Source organism: Somniosus microcephalus, unplaced genomic scaffold (assembly GCF_052327205.1).
Source record: "Somniosus microcephalus isolate GS21.2 unplaced genomic scaffold, FLI_Smic_1.0 unresolved_chr3, whole genome shotgun sequence".
Classification (NCBI taxonomy): Eukaryota; Metazoa; Chordata; class Chondrichthyes; order Squaliformes; family Somniosidae; genus Somniosus; species Somniosus microcephalus.
This window is the reverse complement of record NW_028225181.1, coordinates 70,067,903-70,091,262: the sequence shown is the minus strand read 5'-3', so window position 1 is coordinate 70,091,262 and position 23,360 is coordinate 70,067,903. Positions and strand designations below refer to the sequence as shown.

General features: G+C 47.9%; 2 protein-coding genes and 1 pseudogene across 2 annotated transcripts in view; 2 read left to right on the top strand and 1 right to left on the bottom strand.

The window, feature by feature from the left end:
* The window catches only part of LOC147091915 (uncharacterized), a 290,506-nt gene that overhangs the window by 125,517 nt on the left and 141,629 nt on the right, over positions 1-23,360 (top strand). The gene's annotated exons all lie outside the window — the stretch shown is intronic.
* Positions 1-23,360, bottom strand: part of LOC147091917 (uncharacterized) — a 73,451-nt pseudogene that overhangs the window by 39,705 nt on the left and 10,386 nt on the right.
* Positions 1-23,360, top strand: part of LOC147091918 (uncharacterized) — a 52,502-nt gene that overhangs the window by 23,457 nt on the left and 5,685 nt on the right. Inside the window, exons 4-6 of the mRNA XM_085976463.1 lie at positions 3,813-3,869; positions 7,411-7,424; positions 10,318-10,450. Of these exons, the coding sequence (XP_085832589.1) occupies positions 3,813-3,869; positions 7,411-7,424; positions 10,318-10,450 (204 nt within the window). The remainder of the gene's footprint in view (positions 1-3,812; positions 3,870-7,410; positions 7,425-10,317; positions 10,451-23,360) is intronic.

The following is a 23,360-nucleotide window of genomic DNA, read 5'->3' as shown; positions in this document are numbered from 1 at the left end:
TTCCTCCGTTCGTTCGTTCGCTCAAGCGTAAATTCCATTGTGCAGGTCTGCGTGCATGCGTGTCATTTGTCTACCTGTGCGCAGGCGTGCGTTCGTTCATCCATCCAGACAGGCCTCACGCTCACCCAATAGGATGCCCACTTTCATCCTGGGGAGCGAGGACCCCTCATTCGGTTGAACGTAAGTTCCATTGTGTGTGCGTACGTGCGTATTATTTGTGTCCGCATGCATGCGTTCACTTGAGCCTTCGTTTGTTCGATTAAGGAAGGCTTTAACACTAAATAACACCACGATATACAAAGTCCCATAACCATATCAGAAATCAATTAAAACTTCAAGTAAACTACTTTTAACCAGAACCCGAAACTTCTTCAACAAAACAAGTAAATATCAGTTCTACGCCAGTCCTATTGGCACTCTAATAACTCCTCGTTTTCACTTGATGTTATTTAACCATATAATATCATGATCCTTGTCCACAATCTTCAATTTTTCAACAGAAAAGAAGCCGACCACTTTCTCAAATCCTGTAAAAGAAGAAAACGACTACTCAAATTCCCTTCTTCTTGCTGTTATCACTCACAGGACCCAGCCATCAAGACATTCATTATTCCTTGCCGATATTACTTTGTTTTGCCTTTTATCTTCCTTTTATTTTCCTTTTTCACTTTTATTCCGTTCTCTTTTCCCATCTTATGGCCGCTCAAGCTCCATACTACAGATGGAAACAGTCTGTCTTTCCTCCACCAAAATGGTGACACAAACCCGATCCCATCACCGAAATAAAGCCTCACAGCTGCCACCAAACGGAGCACAGGCGGGGCCGCTGGAACTCATTCAGGCCGGAGACCGTTCTTCAACTTTGGAAACCATGCAGCATGCTCACCCACAGCATCTCCCGACTCCGCTTCTGTCAACCAGCCATTCTGCCCTTGGTCCCCCGCCTGGGGTCCTCCGGGCTGGGCCTCCCACCTGGGGTCCTCCGTGCTGGGCCTCCCGCCTAGGACACTCTCCTCTGGGTCTTCCACCCTGAGCCCCCCGCCTGGGGTCCTCCGTGCTGGGCCTCCCGCCTAGGACACTCTCCTCTGGGTCTTCAACCCTGGGCTTTCTGCACTGAGCCCTCTGCACTGGCATTCTCCGCAAGCAGCCAGGGTGTGGAGCAGCCTGTTCACACAGCATGGAGCAGAGCTGAGCTGAGAATCTCGCAGCCTCCCCCGGGGTTCATTAACCCGCTCCCTGAGCTCGGGGTGTGGAGCAGCCTGTTCACACAGCATGGAGCAGAGCTGAGCTGAGAATCTCGCAGCCTCCCCCGGGGCCCATTAACCCGCTCCCTGAGCTCGGGGTGTGGAGCAGCCTGTTCACACAGCACCGAGCAGAGCTGAGCTGAGAATCTCGCAGCCTCCCCCGGGGTTCATTAACCTGCTCCCTGAGCTCGGGGTGTGGAGCAGCCCGTTCACACAGCACCGAGCAGAGCTGAGCTGAGAATCTCGCAGCCTCCCCCGGGGTCCATTAACCCGCTCCCTGAGCTCGGGGTGTGGAGCAGCCCGTTCACACAGCACCGAGCAAAGCTGAGCTGAGAATCTCGCAGCCTACCCCGGGGTTCATTAACCCACTCCCTGAGCTCGGCGTGTGGAGCAGCCCGTTCACACAGCACCGAGCAGAGCTGAGCTGAGCTGAGAATCTCGCAGCCTCCCCCGGGGCCCATTAACCCGCTCCCTGAGCTCGGGGTGTGGAGCAGCCCATTCACACAGCACCGGGCAGAGCTGAGTTGAGAATCTCGCAGCCTCCCCCGGGGTCCATTAACCCGCTCCCTGAGCTCGGGGTGTGGAGCAGCCCGTTCACACAGCACCGAGCAGAGCTGAGCTGAGAATATCGCAGCCTCCCCCGGGGTCCATTAACCCGCTCCCTGAGCTCGGGGTGTGGAGCAGCCCGTTCACACAGCACCGAGCAGAGCTGAGCTGAGAATCTCGCAGCCTCCCCCGGGGCCCATTAGCCCGCTCCCTGAGCTCGGGGTGTGGAGCAGCCCGTTCACACAGCACCGAGCAGAGCTGAGCTGAGAATCTCGCAGCCTCCCCCGGGGTTCATTAACCCGCTCCCTGAGCTCGGGGCGTGGAGCAGCCCATTCACACAGCACCAAGCAGAGCTGAGCTGAGAATCTCGCAGCCTCCCCTGGGGTCCGTTAACCCGCTCCCTGAGCTCGGGGTGTGGAGCAGCCCATTCACACAGCACCGAGCAGAGCTGAGCTGCTGAGAATCTCGCAGCCTCCCCCGGGGTCCATTCACCCACTCCCTGAGCTCGGGGTGTGGAGCAGACCGTTCACACTGCACCGAGCTGAGCTGAGAATCTCGCAGCCTCCCCCAGGGTCCATTAACCCGCTCCCTGAGCTCTCTCACCTGATGTGTCAGCGGCTCAGCTCACACTGCCCGGGTGATTGACGGGAGCTCCGGACCAATAGGAAGAGAGGGGCGGGGCTGGAGGACCAAGTGGGCGGCAGGTCCTGCAACCAATTGGAGTGTGTGAGGGGCGGGGCTTGAGGCACCCAGTGGGCGGGGCTCAGCCCAGAGCTCCCTCATTGGCTGAAACTCTGCATCATTTTCAAAGCTGATTTCTCTCAAACTCCAGGAGAAAACTGGCCCTTTCTGTTGTGGCTTTAAACAGATGAAACCCCGTGGTGTGGAGCAAACATCGCAACATTTGGTAGTGAAACGGATTCATTCAGGACAGACAGCAGGGATTATTTCAGGAAATAACACAGTGTAGTGAGGGAGGAAATGCAGTGGATGTTGTGTTGATGGATTGTCAAAAGGTGTTTGATAAGGTGCCGGACAGGAGGCTTGTTGATCTAATTAAGGCTCACGGTATTAAAGGGAGGGGGCAGCGTGGATAGGAAGTTGACTCCATTCTTCATCTCCCAGCCTCACCGTACAACCTCGCCATTTCTCTGTCTTTCATTATTTTACATGGGCCCAGTAATTCCTGTCACAACACGTGAGTACGGACAGGGTACTCACGCGTGTGCCAGGAGGAATTGCCGGTTTTCAGCATGCACAGCGCATGCGCTGAAAACCGGCATTTCCTGTCCTCTGACCCAAGGGGTTAAGAGGCTGAACGCATGCGCGGTATTGGGCAGCGCGTGCGACTTGGATTTCCTGTATTTTTACAGATTTGCGCATGTGTAAAGGGCTCCGGTTTTTACGCATTGAACAACCACACATAATTACTTAGTTTTACAGGTAAGTGGTCTTTTAGTGCAATTTAGAATTTTTTTTCCACAGGTTTATTGTTTTTAAAGAATCTACAGTAAGGTAAGTTTAGTTTTAGACCCTATTTTTAAAAAAATTATTTTTTTCAAAAATTTGATTAATTGTTTAAAATAGTTTTTTAAAGTTATTCATAGTTAATTTAATTATTGGGATGCTTTTTAAAATTTTATTTAAAGTTTAAGTAGTGTTTTGGGCTGCCGTACTTTTCATGAGTTTGACAGTCTTTACTATCAAACTTATGAATGAAGTTTCCCCTCCCCTGATTGGCTGAACAGTGCTCACCTGATCCCAGCCGGCACATCGCACTAACTACGCCGCTGGGTCAGGTTAGCACAGCGCGCCGAGATCAGAACCTGGCCACTGACAGGAAATTCACTGCGGGCCAGGTTTCAGATGTCGGCGCGCAGGGTGAGCGCACATCGGGGGCTTGCACGCGCGGCAAGCCCCCGGCAGGAATTACTGGGCCATGGTCTTGTTGAACTTTGCACCAGTTTCCACCTCCCATTATCAAGAAGTTCGAAACATTTATCTCTTATCTGATGTCCGCAGTCCCGTGACCAACAGGCTGGTGTTGAGGGTTCGCAAGGCTCAGAATGTATTATTCTGGTAAGTTACAGGCAACTGAAGCTCGACATGTAAACAACGTGTAGCCTGGCTGCTCATGGCCTCTGGACAGAAATTGTACCGTTAACCATCTGCAGAGTTCCAGGTTTACGGTTTCAACGATGGAGGTTACTGTAAAAATAGGAGCTTAATACAAAGAGATACTTTTACTATCTCTCAATTCTGATCGCTCGAACACGGAAGCTCATCCATCATCTTTCTCCTACAATCATGGAATTTGACAGGACAGCAGGAGGCCATTCAGCCCCATCTCGCCTGTACTGGATCTCTGAAAGATGAAGAGCACAGACCCTAAACATCAGAGCCTGTCTGTTCTCCTCACAGACACTGACTGACCTGCTGGGTTTTTCCAGCATTTCTGGTTTGATCCCTGAAAGAGCTATCCCCTTAATCCCATTCCCAGCCCTTTGAGATGTTTCTCTTCCCTCTCCCCCCACTGTTTCTGGTCGGACATTCCACGTCCGAATCCTCTGCTGAAACAAATCCTCCAAACCCCCTTCATTCTTCCGGTGATAATCTGAAATTAATTCCCTCTAGTTACTGACTCACCGACCAGTGAAATACTTTTTCCTGATCTTCCTGATCAGATTTTAAACACCTCCCTCAGATCTCTTCTCACCCTTCTTTGTTCTAATGAAAAGAGCCCAGTTTCTCGAATCTCTCCTGATAACTAAAGCCTCTCTTCCCTGGTATCCTCTCAGTGAATCTCTCTGCACCCTCTCCACGGCCTTGACATCCTTCTTCGAGTAAGATGCCCCAGAACCTGACACAATATTCTAACTGCAGCCTCACCAATGATTTTGTACAGGTTTACATGAGCTCTGCCCTTTTGTATTCTACACCCCTATTTATTAAAGCCCACTATACAATTTCTAAAACAGCTTCATCAACTTGTCCGCTCACTTTTAAAGATCTCTGTACCTGAACTCCTGAATCACTCTGCTCCTCTACTCCTTTTAAAGTTTTACATAAGAACATAAGAATTAGGAGCAGGAGTGGGTCACACGGCCCCTCGAGCCTGCTCCGCCATTCAATAAGATCATGACTGATCATTGACCTCAACAGCACTTTCCCACCCAATCCCCATATCCCTTGATTCCCCTAGAGTCCAAAGGCTGGATTTTGTCACTGGGGCGGGCTGGGGTCGTGTCATCCACCCGATTTCAAATTGATGTGGGAGATTGATGCGATTTTCTCATAATTGGGCAATTGAGTTCCAGCGTGTGGGAACCCATGGCCCAATTAGTTTTTTCAGTCTGAAACTCGCCTCCAATGACGTCATCATTGCTGCTGCATTTAAGGCCTGCAAGAAGCCTTGCTTCTTCTGCAGACTGCCAACCTTTTGGCCTTTGTAGTGAGACGGACCTGGAGGCAGAATGAGCAGCGGGAGAGCTAAGTCTGCTCCCAGATTTGATGACGTTGCCCTGCAAGCTTTGGTGGAGGGAGCAAGAGCTAGTAAGGAGGTGCTCTTCCCTTCTTCAGGGAGGAAGAAGCCTCCCCAGCAGACGAAGGCTGTGCAGATCCAGGTGGCCTAGGAGGTCAACTCGTTGTCCCTCATCCGCAGAACCTGGCTTCAGTGCAGGAAGAGATTTCATGACCTTCTGCGCACTGGAAAAGTGAGTGTGCCTTTCCCATCACCCTCAATCTGATCCCCATTGCCTCTCCTCACCAGCATTCAGCTTTAGCAACCTCTTCCTCCACATTCCACTTGACACTGACATCCCTGAACCCTTACCCATTCCCTCTCTCTCTATGGTCACATTCACCTAACTATTCGACTATGCAGCCCTTACACTCCCCATCGCTGTGATGCTATGAAAACAACTTACAACACACAGGGAGGGCCCTTGGTCTTGCCATCTCACTCCATCTTTGTCTCCTTCTAACCACCAATGATATGGATTCTCTACACTCACTCCTTCATTCTCACTCAAACTCCACTTGTCTCCCTCATTGCAGGAAAAGATCACTCACAATAAGAGGGAAAGAGTGAGGACAGGAGGAAGGCCACCCTCAGTAGCCCAGTTCACCCCCTCGGAGGAGCCGGCCCTGGAGATCGTGGGAGTGGAGGAGGATGCGCAAGTGGGGGACGGACAGACGGGTGTATCAGAGCAAGCTGGTGACAGAATAGTTTATCATCTCTCTCATTGACATTGCATGAGTCACTGATAATGATTCTGATGCTCTAACAGATTGACTTTTGATCATCTGCAATATTCAATGTGCATGTAACCTTGGCATCACATCCCTGACTCTTTCCTTTACTCCCCCACAGGACCATCGAAAGCCCCCGTCCCCACTATCCAGGAGGAACAGCCTGAGCCTCCAAACACCTCAGAGGAAGCTGCAACCTCTGAGGGTGCAGCGTCAGCAGAATTCAGCACACCCAGCACCAGCGCAGACACTCACACTTTGGTGGTACCTTCGTGAGATAGTGCAGTGTTGTCACCTGGTGTATCACAGCGCACAAGTGAGCATCAGCAGATGGTGGAGACAGGGACAGCTGTGGAGATTCCTAGTCGGAGGGCGCAGGACTCTGCCAGCTCGGCTCAGCAGCATGTCGACCCTTTGCCTCCGGGTCCATCCAGAAGAAGAGTGGTGCTGGAACTCCAGGAACAGGTGCAGGAGTCCCTGGCAGGTTTTGTCTCCAGGGTCACTGCGAGAGTGGAGTGAATGGAGGAGTCCTTCGCTAACATGAGCAGAGCCTTTGTGGAGGCGTTGGCGCATGAATGCATCACCACAGAAAGGATGGCAACCTCCGCGGAAAGGATGGCTACCTCCATGGTAAGGCTGGCTATGGTAGAGGAGAGGATGGCAATGGTAGAGGAGAGGATGGCTACGTCCATGGAGGACCTTAGTCGCCAGGGTATGGAAAACATGGTATTTGTTCAGAATAGACTGATACCTCTTGAGGAGCGATGGTCAGCTCTAAGGTGCTGTCAAGCTACTTGCTAGCTCTGAAGTGGGGCTGACCCATGAGAGGGATGTTGGTGGCATACAACAAGGAAGTGGGTGTTCCACTCCAAGGGCTCACACGACCATGCCACTGCAGAGACCTCGGTCAGAGCCCCACCAGAGTCCCCACCCAACTGAAATTGGCATCTCAACACCTGCACAGTCGCAGGAGCAGCAGACTGTTGCCGAGCCCTCACAGTTCGCAACCCCAGAGGACGCCCATCAAAGGTGTCGAGACAGGAGCAGCAAAAAAGTGAGCAAGGGGCCTCAACATCCACTGAAGCCACAGGGGAAGCAACACGTAGGAGCACGCGTAAAAGGAAGATAATGCACAAGTAGTCACAAGGGTAGTCACTTAGGTGAAATATTGGCCCAGAAATTCGGGGCCCAGCGCGTGAGTACGCATGGAGTACTCAGACATGGACCCGATGGAAGTGCCGGTTTCTTGCATGCACAGCGCATGCGCGGGAAACCGGCACTTCTGATCCTCTGAACGAAGGGGTTCAGAGGTGGAACGCGCGCTCAGGTGAGGCTGCGCGTGCGCTTTGAACTTAGATTTTTTTTACAGGTTTTCATGCGAGGGTAAGCCTGTGGGATTTACACATTTAAAAAGCAGGCGTAAGGCCTGCTTTTTACAAGGTAAGTGGTCAATTAATTGAAATTAAAACATTTTTTCCACAGGTTTATTATTTTTAAATACTTTAAAGTAAGGTAAGTTTATTTTTAGCCATGTTTTTTTATAAAATTATTATTTTCAAAAATTTAAATTATTGTTTGAAATAGTTATTTAATGTAATTTGTAGTTTATTTAAAAAGTGTGATTTAAAAAAAAAAATTATTTGAAGGTTAAGTACTGTTTTGGGCCCTCAGCATTCATGCGTTTTGACAGGTCTTTCTGTCAATCTTATGAATGGGCTTCTCCCTCCTCCGATTGGCTGCCCATGGCTCACGTGATCCCAGGGGACGCATCGCACTAACTACGCCCCTGGAACACGCAAGCACAGCGTGCCGGCCTCTGGGCCAGGATTCGGAGAGGAAATCCACGCAGGCCCAGAGCTCAACTGCCGGCGCGCTAGGTAAGTGTAGGTCGGGGGCTTGCACCCGCGGGAAGCCCCCGACCCGAATTTCTGGGCCGTTATGTTTAATGTTAAAAAGCCATCAGTTGGTTATTGTCATTAAAATTTCTGATGTCAACTGTTGCAGTTGTGGCGTGTGTAATATCGCTAATGGGACTTCCACATTGAGGGCTTAGGATGACTTGCATTTGTCAGTATGGTGGTCAGAGTGGTAGGAACTGCAGGTTCTTGGCCATTGTCGATGCTCTGGTAAGAAGCTGCGAGGCAAAAGTGCTTGATTGGCTAGGTTAAGCAAATCTGGCCAAGATGAGTGCGTGCCTTGCATCCCGGCCAGCAATGTGCTCGCATGCTGCTGCCGCTGGTTGATGCGCCTCTGCAAGCTGGTCGTTGTCACTCTCCACCTCCTCCTCATCTGAGGAGGCTATGTGATGAGCCACTTGTTCCTCAGGCATCTGCAAGCCACGATGCTGTGCCATGTTGTGAAGTGCACAGCAAACCACGACGAATCTGGAAACATAGAAACAGAGAAGATAGGAGCAGGAGTAGGCCATTCGGCCCCTCGAGCCTGCTCTGCCATTCAATGCGATCATGGCTGATCATCCAAATTCAGTACCCGGTCCCTGCTTTCTCCCCATATCCCTTGATCCCTTTAGCCTTAAGAAATATATCCAACTCCTTCTTGAATATATTTAATGAATTGGTCTCAACTGTCTTCTGTGGTAGAGAATTCCATAGGTTCACCACTCTCTGGGTGAAGAAATTCCTCCTCATCTCAGTCCTAAATGGCTTACCCCTTATCTTCAGACTGTGACCCCTGGTCCTGGACTCCCCCGACCATCGGGGACATCCTTCCTGCATCTAGTGTCTAGTCCTGTTAGAATATTATAAGTTTCAATGAGATCCCCTCTCATTCTTCTAAACTCCAGTGAATATGAGCCTGATCGACCCAATCTCTCTTCATACGTCATTCCTGCCGTCCCAGGTATCAGTCTGGTGAATCTTCGCTGCACTCCCTCCATGGCAAGAACATCCTTCCTCAGATAAGGCGAACAAAACTGCACACAATACTCAAAGTGTGGTTTCACCAAGGCCCTGTACAACTGCAGCACGACATCATTGCTCCTGTACTCGAATCCTCTCGCTATGAAGGCCAACATACCATTTGCTTTCTTAACCGTCTGCTGCACCTGCATGCTTACCTTCAACGACTGGTGCACAAGGACACCCAGGTCTCGTTGCACTTCCCCTTTTCCCAATCTATTGCCATTCAGATAATAATCTGCCTTCCTGTTTTTGCCACCAAAGTGGATAACCTCGCATTTATCCACATTATACTGTATCTGCCATGCATCTGCCCAATCGCCCAACCTGTCCAAATCATCCTGGAGTTTCTCGGCATCCTCCTCACAGCACACACGCCCACCTAGCTTTGTGTGTGTGTGGGGGAGGAGGGGGGGCGGTGCGAGTCCATGGAGGAATTTGAAAACAAGGATGAGATTTTTAAAATCGAGGCGTTGCTTAACCGGGAGCCTCTGTAGGTCAGCGAGCACAAGGGGTAATGTTTGAACGGGACTTGGTGCACGTGCGGACACGGGCAGCAGAGATTTGGATGACCTCAAGTTTACGTAGGGCGGAATGTGGGAGGCTGGCCAGGAGTGCGTTGGAATAGTCAAGTCTAGAGGTAACAAAGGCATGGATGAGGGTTTCAGCAGCAGATGAGCTGAGGCAGAGGCGGGGTTGGGTGATGTACTGGCGGCAGAAATAGACGGTCTTAGTGCTGGCGTGGATATGTGGTCGGAAGCTCATCTGAGGGGGGTGGGGGTCCAAATATGACACCACGGTTGCGAACAGTCTGGCTCAGCCAGCTGCCCAGGGAGAGGGAGGGAGTCGGTGACGTGGGGACGCAGTTAGTGCCGGGGACCGGTCTTCCCAACATTCAGCAGGATCAATGTCGGGCAAGCAGTCTGCAATTTAACAGGGCAACTTATGGTACCAAAAATACATTTTTCAACAGAAAATGCTGGAAATACTCAGCTGGCCAGGCAGGATCCGTGGAGAGAGAAACAGAGTTAACATTTCAGGTCTGGGACCCTTCATCAAGTATTTCCAGCATTTTCTGTTGTTATTTCAGATTCCGCAGTATTTTCCTATTGTAATATATTTTTCAAGCTGCAGCCATGTGGAGACTCTCCCCCACGTGCCTGAAACCAGCTGCAACACCATGAGCGTTTCTGATTGGCCAGTTGGCACCCCTTGTTCCTAACTCACAATAGATAATTATGCGCTGGTTCACCAATAGGAATCCTTCACTCTCTGATTCATCATTTGCATACGGCTAGCTATTAAATAGCGCGGCCGGGAGACTTTCTCCATCACAAACCCTCGCGTTCATTCACCAGGCCTGAAGCGGCGTCCAGGGGCATTGCCCCGAAAAAGGGGCCGAAGAAAGCGGCCACCAAGAAGCGGGCCAAAGGCGACAAGAAGCGCAGGAAGACGAGTTACAGCATCGACATCTACAAGGTGCTGAAGCAGGTCCACCCCGACCCGACACCGGCATCTCATTTACAAGCGGGTCGCTGAAAAGCTAAAATGAAATTAAATCTGTCAATTCAGGAACCAGTAATTTTAAAGGATCAATTTGCCATAATTCACAATTTAATAATGAATTATTCAGTCTCACAGATGCCATTTTAATGATTATTCAGTCCCACAGATGCTATAATTTTAATTAAAATGATTATTCAGTCCCACAGATGACAATCTTTAGCAGTAATGATTATTATTTAGTCTCACAAATGCCACAGTTTTAATTATTATTCAGTCCCAGATACCATAATTTTAACTATGATTCAGTCCCACAGATGCAATGATTTTAACAATAATGATTATTATTCAATCCCACAGATGCAATAATTTGAACAATAATGATTATTATTCAATCCCACAGATGCAATAATTTAAACAATAATGATTATTATTCAATCCCACAGATGCAATAATTTAAACAATAATGATTATTATTCAATCCACAGATGCAATAATTTAACAATAATGATTAATATTCAGTCCCACAGATGCAATGATTTTAATAACTGGTTAATATTCAGTCCCACAGAGGGCCATCACTTTAACAATAACGAGTCTGATTCACAGACGAGCTCTTATTCTATAAGCCGCCTTTTTCGTTGGTGTCCGAGGTTGGAGCGGATTGAAAAACGCGCCAATCAGACGTTGAGATTTGCCGGGTTTTCAGCCAATCAGAAGGCGCGGCTGGACTGGGCGGGGCCGGCGGCTGCTATAAAAGCCGCAGCCCGGAGCGGGGAGTAGCAGTTGGAGAACAGAGTTAGCGAGGAATAACAACAGAAAATGCTGGAAAAACTCAGCAAGTCAGGCAACATCCGTGGAGAGAAATTTGAGTTGACGTTTCGGGTTTGACCCTTCTTCAAAACTTAGCGAGGAGTCCGCCCCCCCGGGGGAAGGACAGCCGCCCCCCCCCGGGGGAAGGACAGCCGCCGCCCGCCCGGGGAGAAGGGACAGCAGTCGGCCGGCACCTTGGGCAACAAGGGCTCGCGGGTGGGCGGGGCTATGACCTCACCCGCGCGCTGAGGCGGTTGAACGGCCGGTCAGGAGCCACGTGACCCCGGAGCTGGCGGCGGCCTTTTAACACAGTGGGCGGGGCCCCGAGGCGTTGCGGGCTGCGATTGGTGAGCGCAGCTGTCAATCTACGAGTCGCAGCCAATAGAAGAGACGGGCTCCGTGAGGGACTTTAAGCGCGGGCTGCGTGGCCGCAGTGCGCATGCTCGGTGCTGCTCGCAGTCCCCGGATGAGGCTCCGGTTTGAGGAAGGAGATAAAATGGCGGCGGGACTGAGGAGCGGCGGATGGTGCGGTGAGTGTGGATCAGAGAATCTCCGACATTTACAGCAGCGCCGGCCTCTCTCAGGCAATCTCTGGGAACCTGGGGTCGAAGCGGCCGCGGGGGAGAAAGTTCAGAGAGAGTCCCATTGACTCAGATACACACTGGTCCTGGAGATGGACTGGGGAGAAAGGTCAGAGAGAGTCCCATTGACTCAGATACACACTGGTCCTGGAGATGGACTGGGGAGAAAGGTCAGAGAGACTCCCATTGACTCAGATACACACTGGTCCTGGAGATGGACTGGGGAGAAAGGTCAGAGAGAGTCCCATTGACTCAGATACACACTGGTCCTGGAGATGGACTGGGGAGAAAGGTCAGAGAGAGTCCCATTGACTCAGGTACACACTGGTCCTGGAGATGGACTGGGGAGAAAGGTCAGAGAGTCTCCCATTGACTCAGATACACACTGGTCCTGGAGATGGACTGGGGAGAAAGGTCAGAGAGAGTCCCATTGACTCAGATACACACTGGTCCTGGAGATGGACTGGGGAGAAAGGTCAGAGAGAGTCCCATTGACTCAGAGACACACTGGTTCCTCCCTCCCTTCCTTCCATTTCCTGATTTACAGCTATTTCTGGGATGTTACTTGTATCCTCTATGGTGAAGACCGATACAAAATACCTGTACAATTCAACTGCCGTCTCTTTATTTTCCATTATTAATTCCCTGACTCTTTTTATCGGACCAACACTCACTTTGTTATATCTTTTCTTTATTAAATATCTATAGAAACTCTTACTATCTGTTTTTATATTTCTAGCTAGCTTTCTCTCGTACTCTAATTTTTCTCACTAATCTTTTAGTCACTCTTTGCTGTTTTTTATATTCTGTCCTATCTTCTGACCTGCCCGCCATCTTTGCGCAATTATATGCTTTTTAAGTTGGATACTATCGTTAATTTTTTTAGTTAACCATGGATGGTGGGTCCTCCCCTTGGAATTTTTCTTTCTTGTTGAAATGTATCTATTCTGTATATTCTGAAATATCCTCTTAAATGTCTGCCACTGCATCTCTATTGACCTGTCCCTTAACATAATTTGCCAGTTCACTTTAACTAGCTCTGCTTTCATACCCTTGTAATTGCCCTGATTTAATTTTAAAATACTAGTCTTGGACCCACTCTTCTCGCCCTCAAACTGAATGTAAAATTCAATCATCATATGATCGCTGCTACCTAGGGGCTCCTTCACTATGAGGTCTTTAATTAATCCTATCTCATTGCACAATACCAGGTCTAGTATAGCCTGCTCTCTGGTTGGCTCCAGAATGTGCTGTTGTAAGAAACTATCCCGAAAACATTCTATGAACTCCTCATTTAGGCTACCTTTGCCCATCTGATTTTTCCGGTCTCTATGTACAGGAAACTTTGTGCTATCCGGAGGTTGTATGTCCGGCAACTTCGAGCTAACGGCAGAAATCAGCAGCTGTTTTTGTTAGGTTTTTTTCCATCCCCTAGCAATTTTTTTTTAACAGCCAGGCTCTGGAAAACGTCTCTGTAGCTTAGCAACAGCTTCAGAGATGCTTCCAAGGTACAGGCCGAGTGTTTACAAGCTGTTGCTAAGCAACAGTCTTTGTTGTCAGATACGGAGATGAAAAGCCGGATAGCACAACGTTTCCTGTAGATTAAATCCCCCATGATTATTGCCATACCTTTCTGACAAGCTCCCATTATTTCTTCCTTTATACTCCATCCTACCGTGTGGTTACTGTTAGGGGGCCTGTACACCACTCTCACAAGTGACTTCTTGCGTTTATCATTTCTCATCTCTATCCAAACCGCTTCTACATCCTGGTTTCCTGAACTTAGGTCATCCCTCTCTATTGTGCTAATACCATCATTAAATAACAGAGCCACCCCTCCACCTTTTCCTAGCTTTCTGTCCTTCCTAAATGTCACGTACTCTTCAATATTCAGGTCCCAATCTATGTCATCCTGCAGCCATGTTTCTGTAATGGCTATCAGATCATACTTATTTATTCCTGTTTGCGCTATCAGTTCCTTTGTTTTGAATGCTACGTGCATTCAGATGCAGAGCCTTTAGTTTTGTCCTTTTATTTTTGTAACCTCTAGCCTTAACTGTTGATTTACTCTTAGATTTGTCCTCTCTATCCCTTCCTGTCACGGTCTGTTTATCATTTCCCAGATTAATACCTTTCTCTATTGCCTTGTCTCTACTCTTTGATTTACCACATCTTCCCAAATTTGATCCCTTGCCCCCACTATTTAGTTTAAAGCCCTCTCTACCGCCCTAGTTATATGACTCGCCAGAACACTGGTCCCAGCACGGTTCAAGTGAAGACCGTCCCAACGATACAGATCCCACTTTCCCCAGTGTGGTGCCAGTGCCCCAGGAATCGAAACCCATTTCTCCCACACCAGTCTTTGAGCCACGCATTCATCTCTCTAATTTGATTTACCCTATGCCAATTTTCTCGTGGCTCAGGTAATAATGCAGACATTATTACCCTTGAGGTTCTGCTTTTTAATTTAGCCCCTAGCTGCTCACAGTCTCTCAGCAGAACCGCTTTCCTAGTTCTAACTGTCGTTGGTACCTACATGGACGACGACCATTGGCTCCTCCCCCTCCCACTGCAAGTTCCTCTCTAGCCCAGAGCAGATATCCTGAACCCTGGCACTGGGCAGGCAACACAGCCATCTGGACTCTCGCTCTTGGCCGCAGAGAACTGTATTTATCGCCCTTACTATGCTATCCCTTATTACCACTATATTCCTATTAACCCCCCCCGCTTGAATCGCTTCCTGTACCTCGGTGCCACGGTCAGTTTGCTCATCCACCCTGCAGCCACCGCTTTCATCCATACAGGCCGCAGGAACCTCAAACCTGTTGGACAATTGCAAAGGCTGAGGCTCCCCCACCTCCTGGGTCCCCATACCTGCCTCACTTTTAATTTAATTTGAATGAATTAAAGGGAGAGCAGGAGAGCTCTGTGCCGTGATATGCTCCTCCTGCACTATGTGGGAAATCAGGGACACTTCCTGTGTCCCTGACGACCATGTGTGCGGGAAGTTTATCCAGCTGCAGCTACTGACAGACCGCATTCTGGAGCTGCGAGTGGATACATACTAGAGCATTCGCGATGCTGAGGACGTCGTGGATAGCACGTTTAGGCAGTTGGTCACACCGCAGGTAAAGGCTGCACAGGCAGGGAGAGAATGGGTGACCACCAGGCAGTAGTAGGCGCAGGCAGGTAGTGTAGGGGTCCCCTGTGACCATTCCGCCCTCAAACAGATATACTGCTTTGGATATTGTTGGGGAGGATGGCTTATCAGGGGAAGGCAGCAGCAGCCAACTTCCTGGCACCGTGGGTGGTTCTGCTGCACAGGACGGGAGGAAAAAGAGTGGGAGAGCTATAGTAATAGGGGATTCTATTGTAAGGGGAACAGATAGGCGTTTCTGCGGCCACAAACGTGACTCCAGGATGGTATGTTGCCTCCTGGTGCAAGGGTCAAGGATGTCTCCAGAGCGGCTGCAGAACATTTTGGAAGGGGAGGGTGAACAGCCAGTTGTCGTGGTGCATATAGGTACCAACGATATAGGTACAAAACGGGATGAGGTCCTAAAAGATGAATATAGGGAGTTAGGAGGTAAATTTAAAAATAGGACCTCCAAGGTAGTAATCTCAGGATTGCTACCAGTGCCACGTGCTAGTCAGAGTAGAAATAGAAGGATATTTCAGATGAGTACATGGCTCGAGGAATGGTTCAAGGGGGAGGGATTCAAATTCCTGGGACATTGGAACTGGTTTTGGGGGAGGTGGGGCTTGTACAAACCGGACAGTTTGCACCTGGGCAGGACCGGGACCGATGTCCTAGGGGGAGTGTTTGCTAGTGCTCTGGGGGAGGGTTTAAACTAAAATGGCAGGGGGTTGGGAACCTGAGCAGGGAGACAGAGGAAAGGGAAACAAGGATAGAAGCAAAAGACAGGAAGGAGAAAAACAAAGGTGGCGGTCAGAGAAATCATGGGTTTAAATCAAACATAGCCACAGTAAATAATAATTCTAAAAGGTGTAAGAGTGTTAAAAAAACAAGCCTGAAGGCCTTGTGTCTTAATGCGAGGAGCATTCGTAATAAGGTGGAGGAATTAGTTGCGCAAATAGAGGTAAACGGATATGATATGATTGGGATTCCGGAAACATGGCTCCAGGGTGACCAAGGCTGGGAACTCAACATCCAGGGGTATTCAATATTCAGGAAAGATAGGGGAAAAGGAGGTGGGGTTGCATTGCTTTTTAAAGAGGAGATTAACACAATTGAAAGGAAGGATATTAGCTCTGATGATGTGGAATCTGTATGGGTAGAGCTGAGAAATACCAAGGGGCAGAAAACGTTAGTGGGAGTGTGAAATAAAGAGTAGATTGCCTTTCAAAAGCTAGGCTTTATTAACCTTAAAAAACCAGCAAGTACATGTTGAGCACCCAGTCTCAACCAAACTGTAGAGAACTGAATTTAAGATGGCCACCACAGGTCACATGGAATCAACTAACCAATAAGTTTACAGCATATATCTCAAGGCAGGAAAACAGGCAACCAATTACAATGCTTCTTATAAAACAAGAATAATCACCACATTCACCCCTCCTTTTAAAATATACTTCAGCCTAGGTAGCCTTTACAGTTTACAATTAATTATTTATGACTAGAGCAATACATGTATAATGCCTTCAACAATTTTAAAATTTTATTTAATTATTTTAAAAGTCCATTTTTAAATCGGTCGACTGGATATCTTGTTCGTGTCGACCTTCTTAGCCTTGGTGGAGTTCCTTGCCCTCCCACACCAGGAGACACAGAAATATCTTCTGCAGGGAGGCTATCAATATCCCGATTATCAACGGTTTCCGGATTGGAAGTCCCATTAGAAGGTAGACTGGGAGGGTCATGAACATCCATCGGGGGCAGACTAAGAGAATTGTAAGTGTCTGCAATAGGATTGGAAATGTTTGTTGTATCTGTGACGACATCAACATTATCTGAATTATGGCTATTGTTAATGTCCTCAGGAGAGGGCTGGCCACCACAAGGAGCATAGGGCTAGATTTTCAGTATAGACAGTTTTGGGGCGCTAAGCTTAGCGCCCGCCCGAAGTTATCGCCCGCCCCAAAGTAGCGCCCCGTTGCCGGAAATTCAGTGGCTTTGCCCTAAGAGGTTGGTGGAGCGCTAAAAGAGGCGTTCCACTAGTATCTTTAGGCGCTAAGCCGGCGGTGGAGAGCGCAACACCCGAGCTCGGGCGCAGCGCACGGCAGACACTCTGGTGCCAGTGAGCTCTTAAAGGGGAAGGGTGCATGTATTTTTTTCAAATGCAAAGTCTGGGGGGGGGAGAGAGGAGGAGGAGGAGGAGGAGGAGGAGGAGGAGGAATTGGTGAACGCTCTGGACGCCAGGCGCACAATGGGGCGGTCCGACTGAAGTTTGGATTCGGGGCGGCCAAAGGGCGTTGCACGAGGATGTGACGTCATTTTCTGCGCGCGCATCCGGCCGGCCGCTAAACTTTGCGCCGGCGCTAACGGGCAACTTAATTTGGGGCGGGGCGCAAACTGCGCTGCGCCCAGGCGCTACACGCATAGCGCCCGAAAATCACTTCTCTTAAGGCGCTAACTGCTGGCGCAAGCAACTGAAAATCTAGCCCTAAGTCTTTAACTGAAACCGTACTTTCTTTCCCATCTTGGAATCGAATGTGAGCATATTGGGAATTTGCCTCCAATAGCTCCACCTCCTCCACTAAAGGATCATAGTTTGACAGTCTAACATGGCGTCGGAGCAGCACAGGTCCCTGCATAGTAAGCCATGAAGGTACCGAATATCCCGTAGTGGATCTCCGCGGATAGTTGAAGAGCCTTTCATGGGGAGTCACATTAGTAGCCGTTGAAAGCAATGATCTAATGGAATGCAGGGCATCAGGCAGTACCATTTCCCACTGTGTATTCTTAAGGTTCCGGGATGTCAAAGCCAACATAACTGCCTTCCAGATCACCCCATTGTATCATTCGCACTGTCCATTACCCTGGGGATTATACGGGGTAGTTCTGCTAGTAGAAATTCCCCGACTCTGGAGGTATTCCTTCAACTGGGAAGACATAAAAGAACTTCCCTGATCCGAATGGATATACGCAGGCATCCCAAAGATGACAAAAAGCTGAGTCAGACATTTAATAACTGTAGCAGCTGATACATCTTTACAAGGAAAAGCAAAAGGGAACCTTGAAAACTCATCCACAACAGTAAATATATATCGATTCTGAGTCGTTGAAGGAAGAGGCCCCTTAAAATCAACGCTCAGATGTTCAAAGGGAGAAGTAGCCTTTATAAGATGAGCTCGTTGAGGCTTAAAGAAATTCGGTTTACACCGGGCGCAGACAGAACATGACGAAGTCATCCGCTTGACGTCTTCAACTGAAAAGGGCAAATTCTTACTGCGTACGAAGTGTATCATCCTCGTAACACCAGGATGGCACAAAGCATTATGAAGATTAATAAGCGTATCTCCGTGAAGCACAGAACAATAAGCCCTCGACAGCGCATTAGCGGCAACATTATCCTTCCCCGGACGATAGACTATATCGAAATGGTAGCATGCCAACTCGATCCTCCACCTCATTATTTTATCATTCTTAATCTTTCCGAAATGTTTGACATCAAACATGAAGGACACAGATTTTTGGTCAGTTACTAACGTAAAATGTCGCCCAGATAAATAATGTCTCCATTTACGCAGTGCTTCTACTATTGCGTACGCCTCTTTCTCTATTGATGAATGTCTCTGCTCACTATTGCTCAGAGTACGTGAGAAAAAGGCCACAGGTCTTCCATTTTGGTTCAGGGTAGCCCCAATTGCAAAATCGGAAGCGTCCGTCTCAATCACAAAGGGAACCTGCTCATCAATAGAATGCACAACTGCTCCAAGGATATCCTTTTTAATATTATCAAAACACATCCTGGCCTCCCATGATAGAGGATATGTCGTAACCCGAATAAGAGGCCGGATCTTCTGCGAGAAGTTTGCAATCCAATTAGAATAATAAGAAAACAGTGCAACAACTCGTTGCAAGGCCTTAGAATTAGTAGGGCAAGGTAAATCAATCAGTGGTCGCAACCGTTCTGGATCTGGTTTAATCTTGTTTCCCGAGATAATATACCCCTGTGTGGCGGTCCTACGGGTTGTCCTTTACATTGAGATATATACATAATTCCCTTTAACTTAACTTACTTATGTATGTATAACTTACCTAACTGTATGTATTTAATTTACTTATTTGTATACCTTACCAGTTAGGGCTGTTGCCCCTTTAACTTACCTGTTGGGCCGTCGCCCCTTTAAGAGGCGACCTAATGCGCTGACGTCACGTATCACGTGACGCATGCGCACTGGCCACCGGCCCGATTCGGGCTTCCTAGACGGCCGCCGGCATAGCCCGGCCTACCGCGACTTCGGCCGCATCGGCCAGCAGGCGGGAGCGAAGTGATTCTCCGCTCCCGCGGCAAGTATCGGCACAGCCCGGCCTAGTAACCTCGGCCTCAAAGGCCAGCCTCCGTACCGGGGAGATGTACCGACAACGGTGCAGGTCACGTGACCGCCTAAGCGCACGCAAACGTGCTGACGTCACGACGTGGTCACGTGACGCCTAAAGCGGGAATAAAGAGCTGAGTGTGAGGAGGTCATGACGCTCCCCACGGGGCTTCTCACTCGTTCCCCACGGGACTGGGAACTCAGTTCTTGTGGAGTCCCTGCTGGGACAAGACCTACAACATGGTGCTCCTGCAGTCAGCCATCTTACCTGGCGTAAGACCTACAACATGGCGCTCCTGCAGTCAGCCATCCTACTTGCTACCTTACCTGCTGTAATTATCCTGTTCTGGTAAATAAACCTCTTATTTATAGTTCGTCGACGTTAAACTCTTTCATTTAGTGGCGATTTACACGAACCGCTACACCAGTAAATTTACTTCGGTGGTCGAAAAGATACACTTCTCTTTATTAAAAGTTAAGCCAACTTTTTCCGCAACTTGAAGGAATCTTTCTAGATTAAAATCGTGCTCCACCCTTGATTTGCCACACGCCGTGATGTCATCTAAATATGAGAAGGTGTCAGAGAGAGAGTTATCACTTATAAAAGCATCCATTGCCCATTGAAAACAGGCGACACCGTTAGTAACACCGAATGGTACTTGGCAAAACTGGTACAGCTTTCCGCCAGCTTCAAAGGCCGTATATGGTTTGTCCCTCTTAACGATAGGAATCTGATGATAAGCACTCTTTAGGTCAATAGTGCTAAAACCCTTATATTGAGATACTTTATTGATAAGCTCATCAATCTTAGGCAGGGGGTACGCATCTAATTGAGTATACCTGTTAATAGTTTGAGAATAGTCTATCACCATTCACTTCTTATGTCTCTCATTAGTGGTGACAACTACCTGTGCCCGCCAGGGCGAAAAACTAGGTTCAATGATTCCTTCCGATAAAAGACGTTGAACTTCAGAATTAATAAATTCTTTATCCTGACTGCTATACCTTCTTGACTTGGTAGCAATTGGCTTACAGTCCGGCATCAAATTGGAAAAAAGTGATAATGGAGAAATGAATAAAGAAGTTGATCCACAAATAGACAAAGGTGGCTTGGTTCCTCCGAAAGAAAGACTGAGGGACTCATGTAATTGAAGCACATCATGACCAATCAAAATGTCCGCACAGAGATTAGGCAGAATGGATAGGCGTATATCAGTATACGTATTACCTAGGAGAATTAATTTCACAAGGCAACAACCAGCTACTTGTGAGGTGAGAGTCGTCTGAGCCATACACACCTGATAGGAAGCAGGCGAAATTTTCAAACGCTTCTCCCTCACAAACTGAAGACTTATAAAACTCTCAGTACTGCCCGTATCTATAAGGGCCTTCACTTCTAACCCATTAACTTGGGCCATAACTATAGCTTTGTTTAGGCCATGGGAAAAGGCGGCAGAAACTGATGCAATAAACGCCCTATCTAAAGGCTGAATGGTCGCAGAGGAGGCAACCAATTTGCAAACACGTGCGTAATGACCTCCCTTGCCGCATTTACTACACAAAGCCTCCCAGGCAGGGCACTTCAGACGGGGGTGCCGGGCGTTCCCGCAAAAATAACACTTCTGAATCCTAGAGGCAACGGCTGCCGAAGTAGAAACTGTTTCGGAATCTGGTAAACCACTCCTATTAAATCCACGTAACTTCCTTTCATCCAGAACTGCTGAAACCACGGTCGCAGGCCGATCAAAAAGAGCATAAGAATCCGAACTTCTCTGAGCCAAATCCAATGTAGAGGCTTGCTCAAAAGCACTCTTAAGATCCAAGGTCTTATTTTCTAATAACCGCTGACGAATTGATCTAGACAGTAATCCATTAATAAATGCATCTCGTACCAACTCTTCCTTATGTTCTTCTGCAGACACGGCCTTATAATTACAGTTAGCACCAAGGCGCCGGAGTGCTTGTAAATAAGCATCCAAGGGTTCTCCCGCCTGCTGCCTACGGGCAGATAAAAGGTGACGTGCAAATACCTCATTTTTGGGTTTAACAAAAAAAATTTCCAACGTGGCAATAGCCAATTCATAAGTTTCACACTCCAAAATATACTTATACACATCCGGAGCAATGTAGTTGATTAGTATATCCAACTTATTTAGAGATTGCTGATCCAACACACCCAAAAAGTTTTTAAATGTACGATACCAATGTTTCCATTGATCATCCACTCCTGCAGAATGAGGGTCAGCATTAAATCGTTTCGGTCGAAGATATCGTTCCATTATAGCAAAAGGTTAATAAATTGAAATAAAGAGTAGATTGCCTTTCAAAAGCTAGGCTTTATTAACCTTAAAAAACCAGCAAGTACATGTTGAGCACCCAGTCTCAACCAAACTGTAGAGAACTGAATTTAAGATGGCCACCACAGGTCACATGGAATCAACTAACCAATAAGTTTACAGCATATATCTCAAGGCAGGAAAACAGGCAACCAATTACAATGCTTCTTATAAAACAAGAATAATCACCACAGAGTGTTCTACAGACCGCCAAACAGTAATGCGGAGGTTGGGGATGGCATTAAACGGGAAATTAGAGACGTGTGCAATAAGGGCACAGCAGTTATCATGGGTGACTTTAATCTACATATAGATTGGGCTAACCAAATTAGTAACCATATACTGTGGAGGAGGAATTCCTGGATGGTTTCCTGGACCAATATGTCGAGGAACCAACTAGAGATCAGGCCATCTTAGACTGGGTATTATGTAATGAGAAAGGATTAATTAGCAATCTTGTGTGAGGCCACTTGGGTCAGAGCGATCATAACATGATAGAATTCTTCATTAAGATGGAGAGTGAAGTAGTTGACTCAGAGACTAGGGTCCTGAATTTAAATAAAGGAAACTACGATGGTATGAGGCGCGAGTTAGGTAGGATTGATTGGGGAATGTTACTCAAAGGGTTGACGGTGGATAGGCAATTGCAAACATTCAAAGATCGCATGGATGAACTACAGAATTTGTTCATCCCTGTTTGGCATAAAAATAAAACAAAAAAGGTGACTCAACCGTGGCTAACAAGGGAAATTAGGGATAGTATAAGATCGAAGGAGAGGACATATAAATTGGGCAGAAAAAGCAGTAAACCTGAGGATTGGGAGTAGTTTAGGATTCAGCAAAGGAGGACAAAGGGATTAAGTAAGAGGGGGAAAATAGAGTATGAGAGTAAGCTTTCAGGGAACATAAAAACTAACTAGATATGTGAAGAGAAAAAGATTGGTGAAGTCAAGCACAGGTCCCTTGCAGTCAGAATCAGGGGAATTTATAATGGGGAACAAAGAAATGGCAGGCCAATTAAATACATACTTTGGTTCTGTCTTCACAAAGGAGGACACAAATAACCTCCCAGAGATGTCGGGGAACATAGGGTCTAATGAGAGGGAGGAACTGAAAGAAATCAGTATTTGTCGGGAAATGGTGTTAGGGAAATTGACGGGATTGAAGGCCGATAAATCCCCAGGGCCTGATAATCGACATCCTAGGGTACTTAAGGAAGTAGCCCTAGAAATAGTAGATGCATTGCTGGCCATCTTCCAAAATTCGATAGACTCTGGAACAGTTCCCATGGGTTGGAGGGTAGCTAATATTACCCCACTATTCAGAAAAGGTGGTAGAGAGAAAACGGGGAATTATATCGGTAGTGGGGAAAATGCTAGAGTCCATTATAAAAGATGTAAAGCAGAGCACTTGGAAAACAGTGACAGGATCGGACAAAGTCAACATGGATTTACAAAAGGTAAATCATGCTTGACTAATCTACTGGAATTTTTTGAGGATGTAACTGGTAGAATAGATAAAGGAGGACCAGTGGATATGGTGTATTTGGACTTTCAGAAGGCTTTCGATTAGGTACCGTATAAGAGATTAGCGTGTAAAGTTAAGGCACATGGGATTGGGGGCAAGGTACTGACTTGGATAGAGAACTGGGTGGCAGACAGGAAA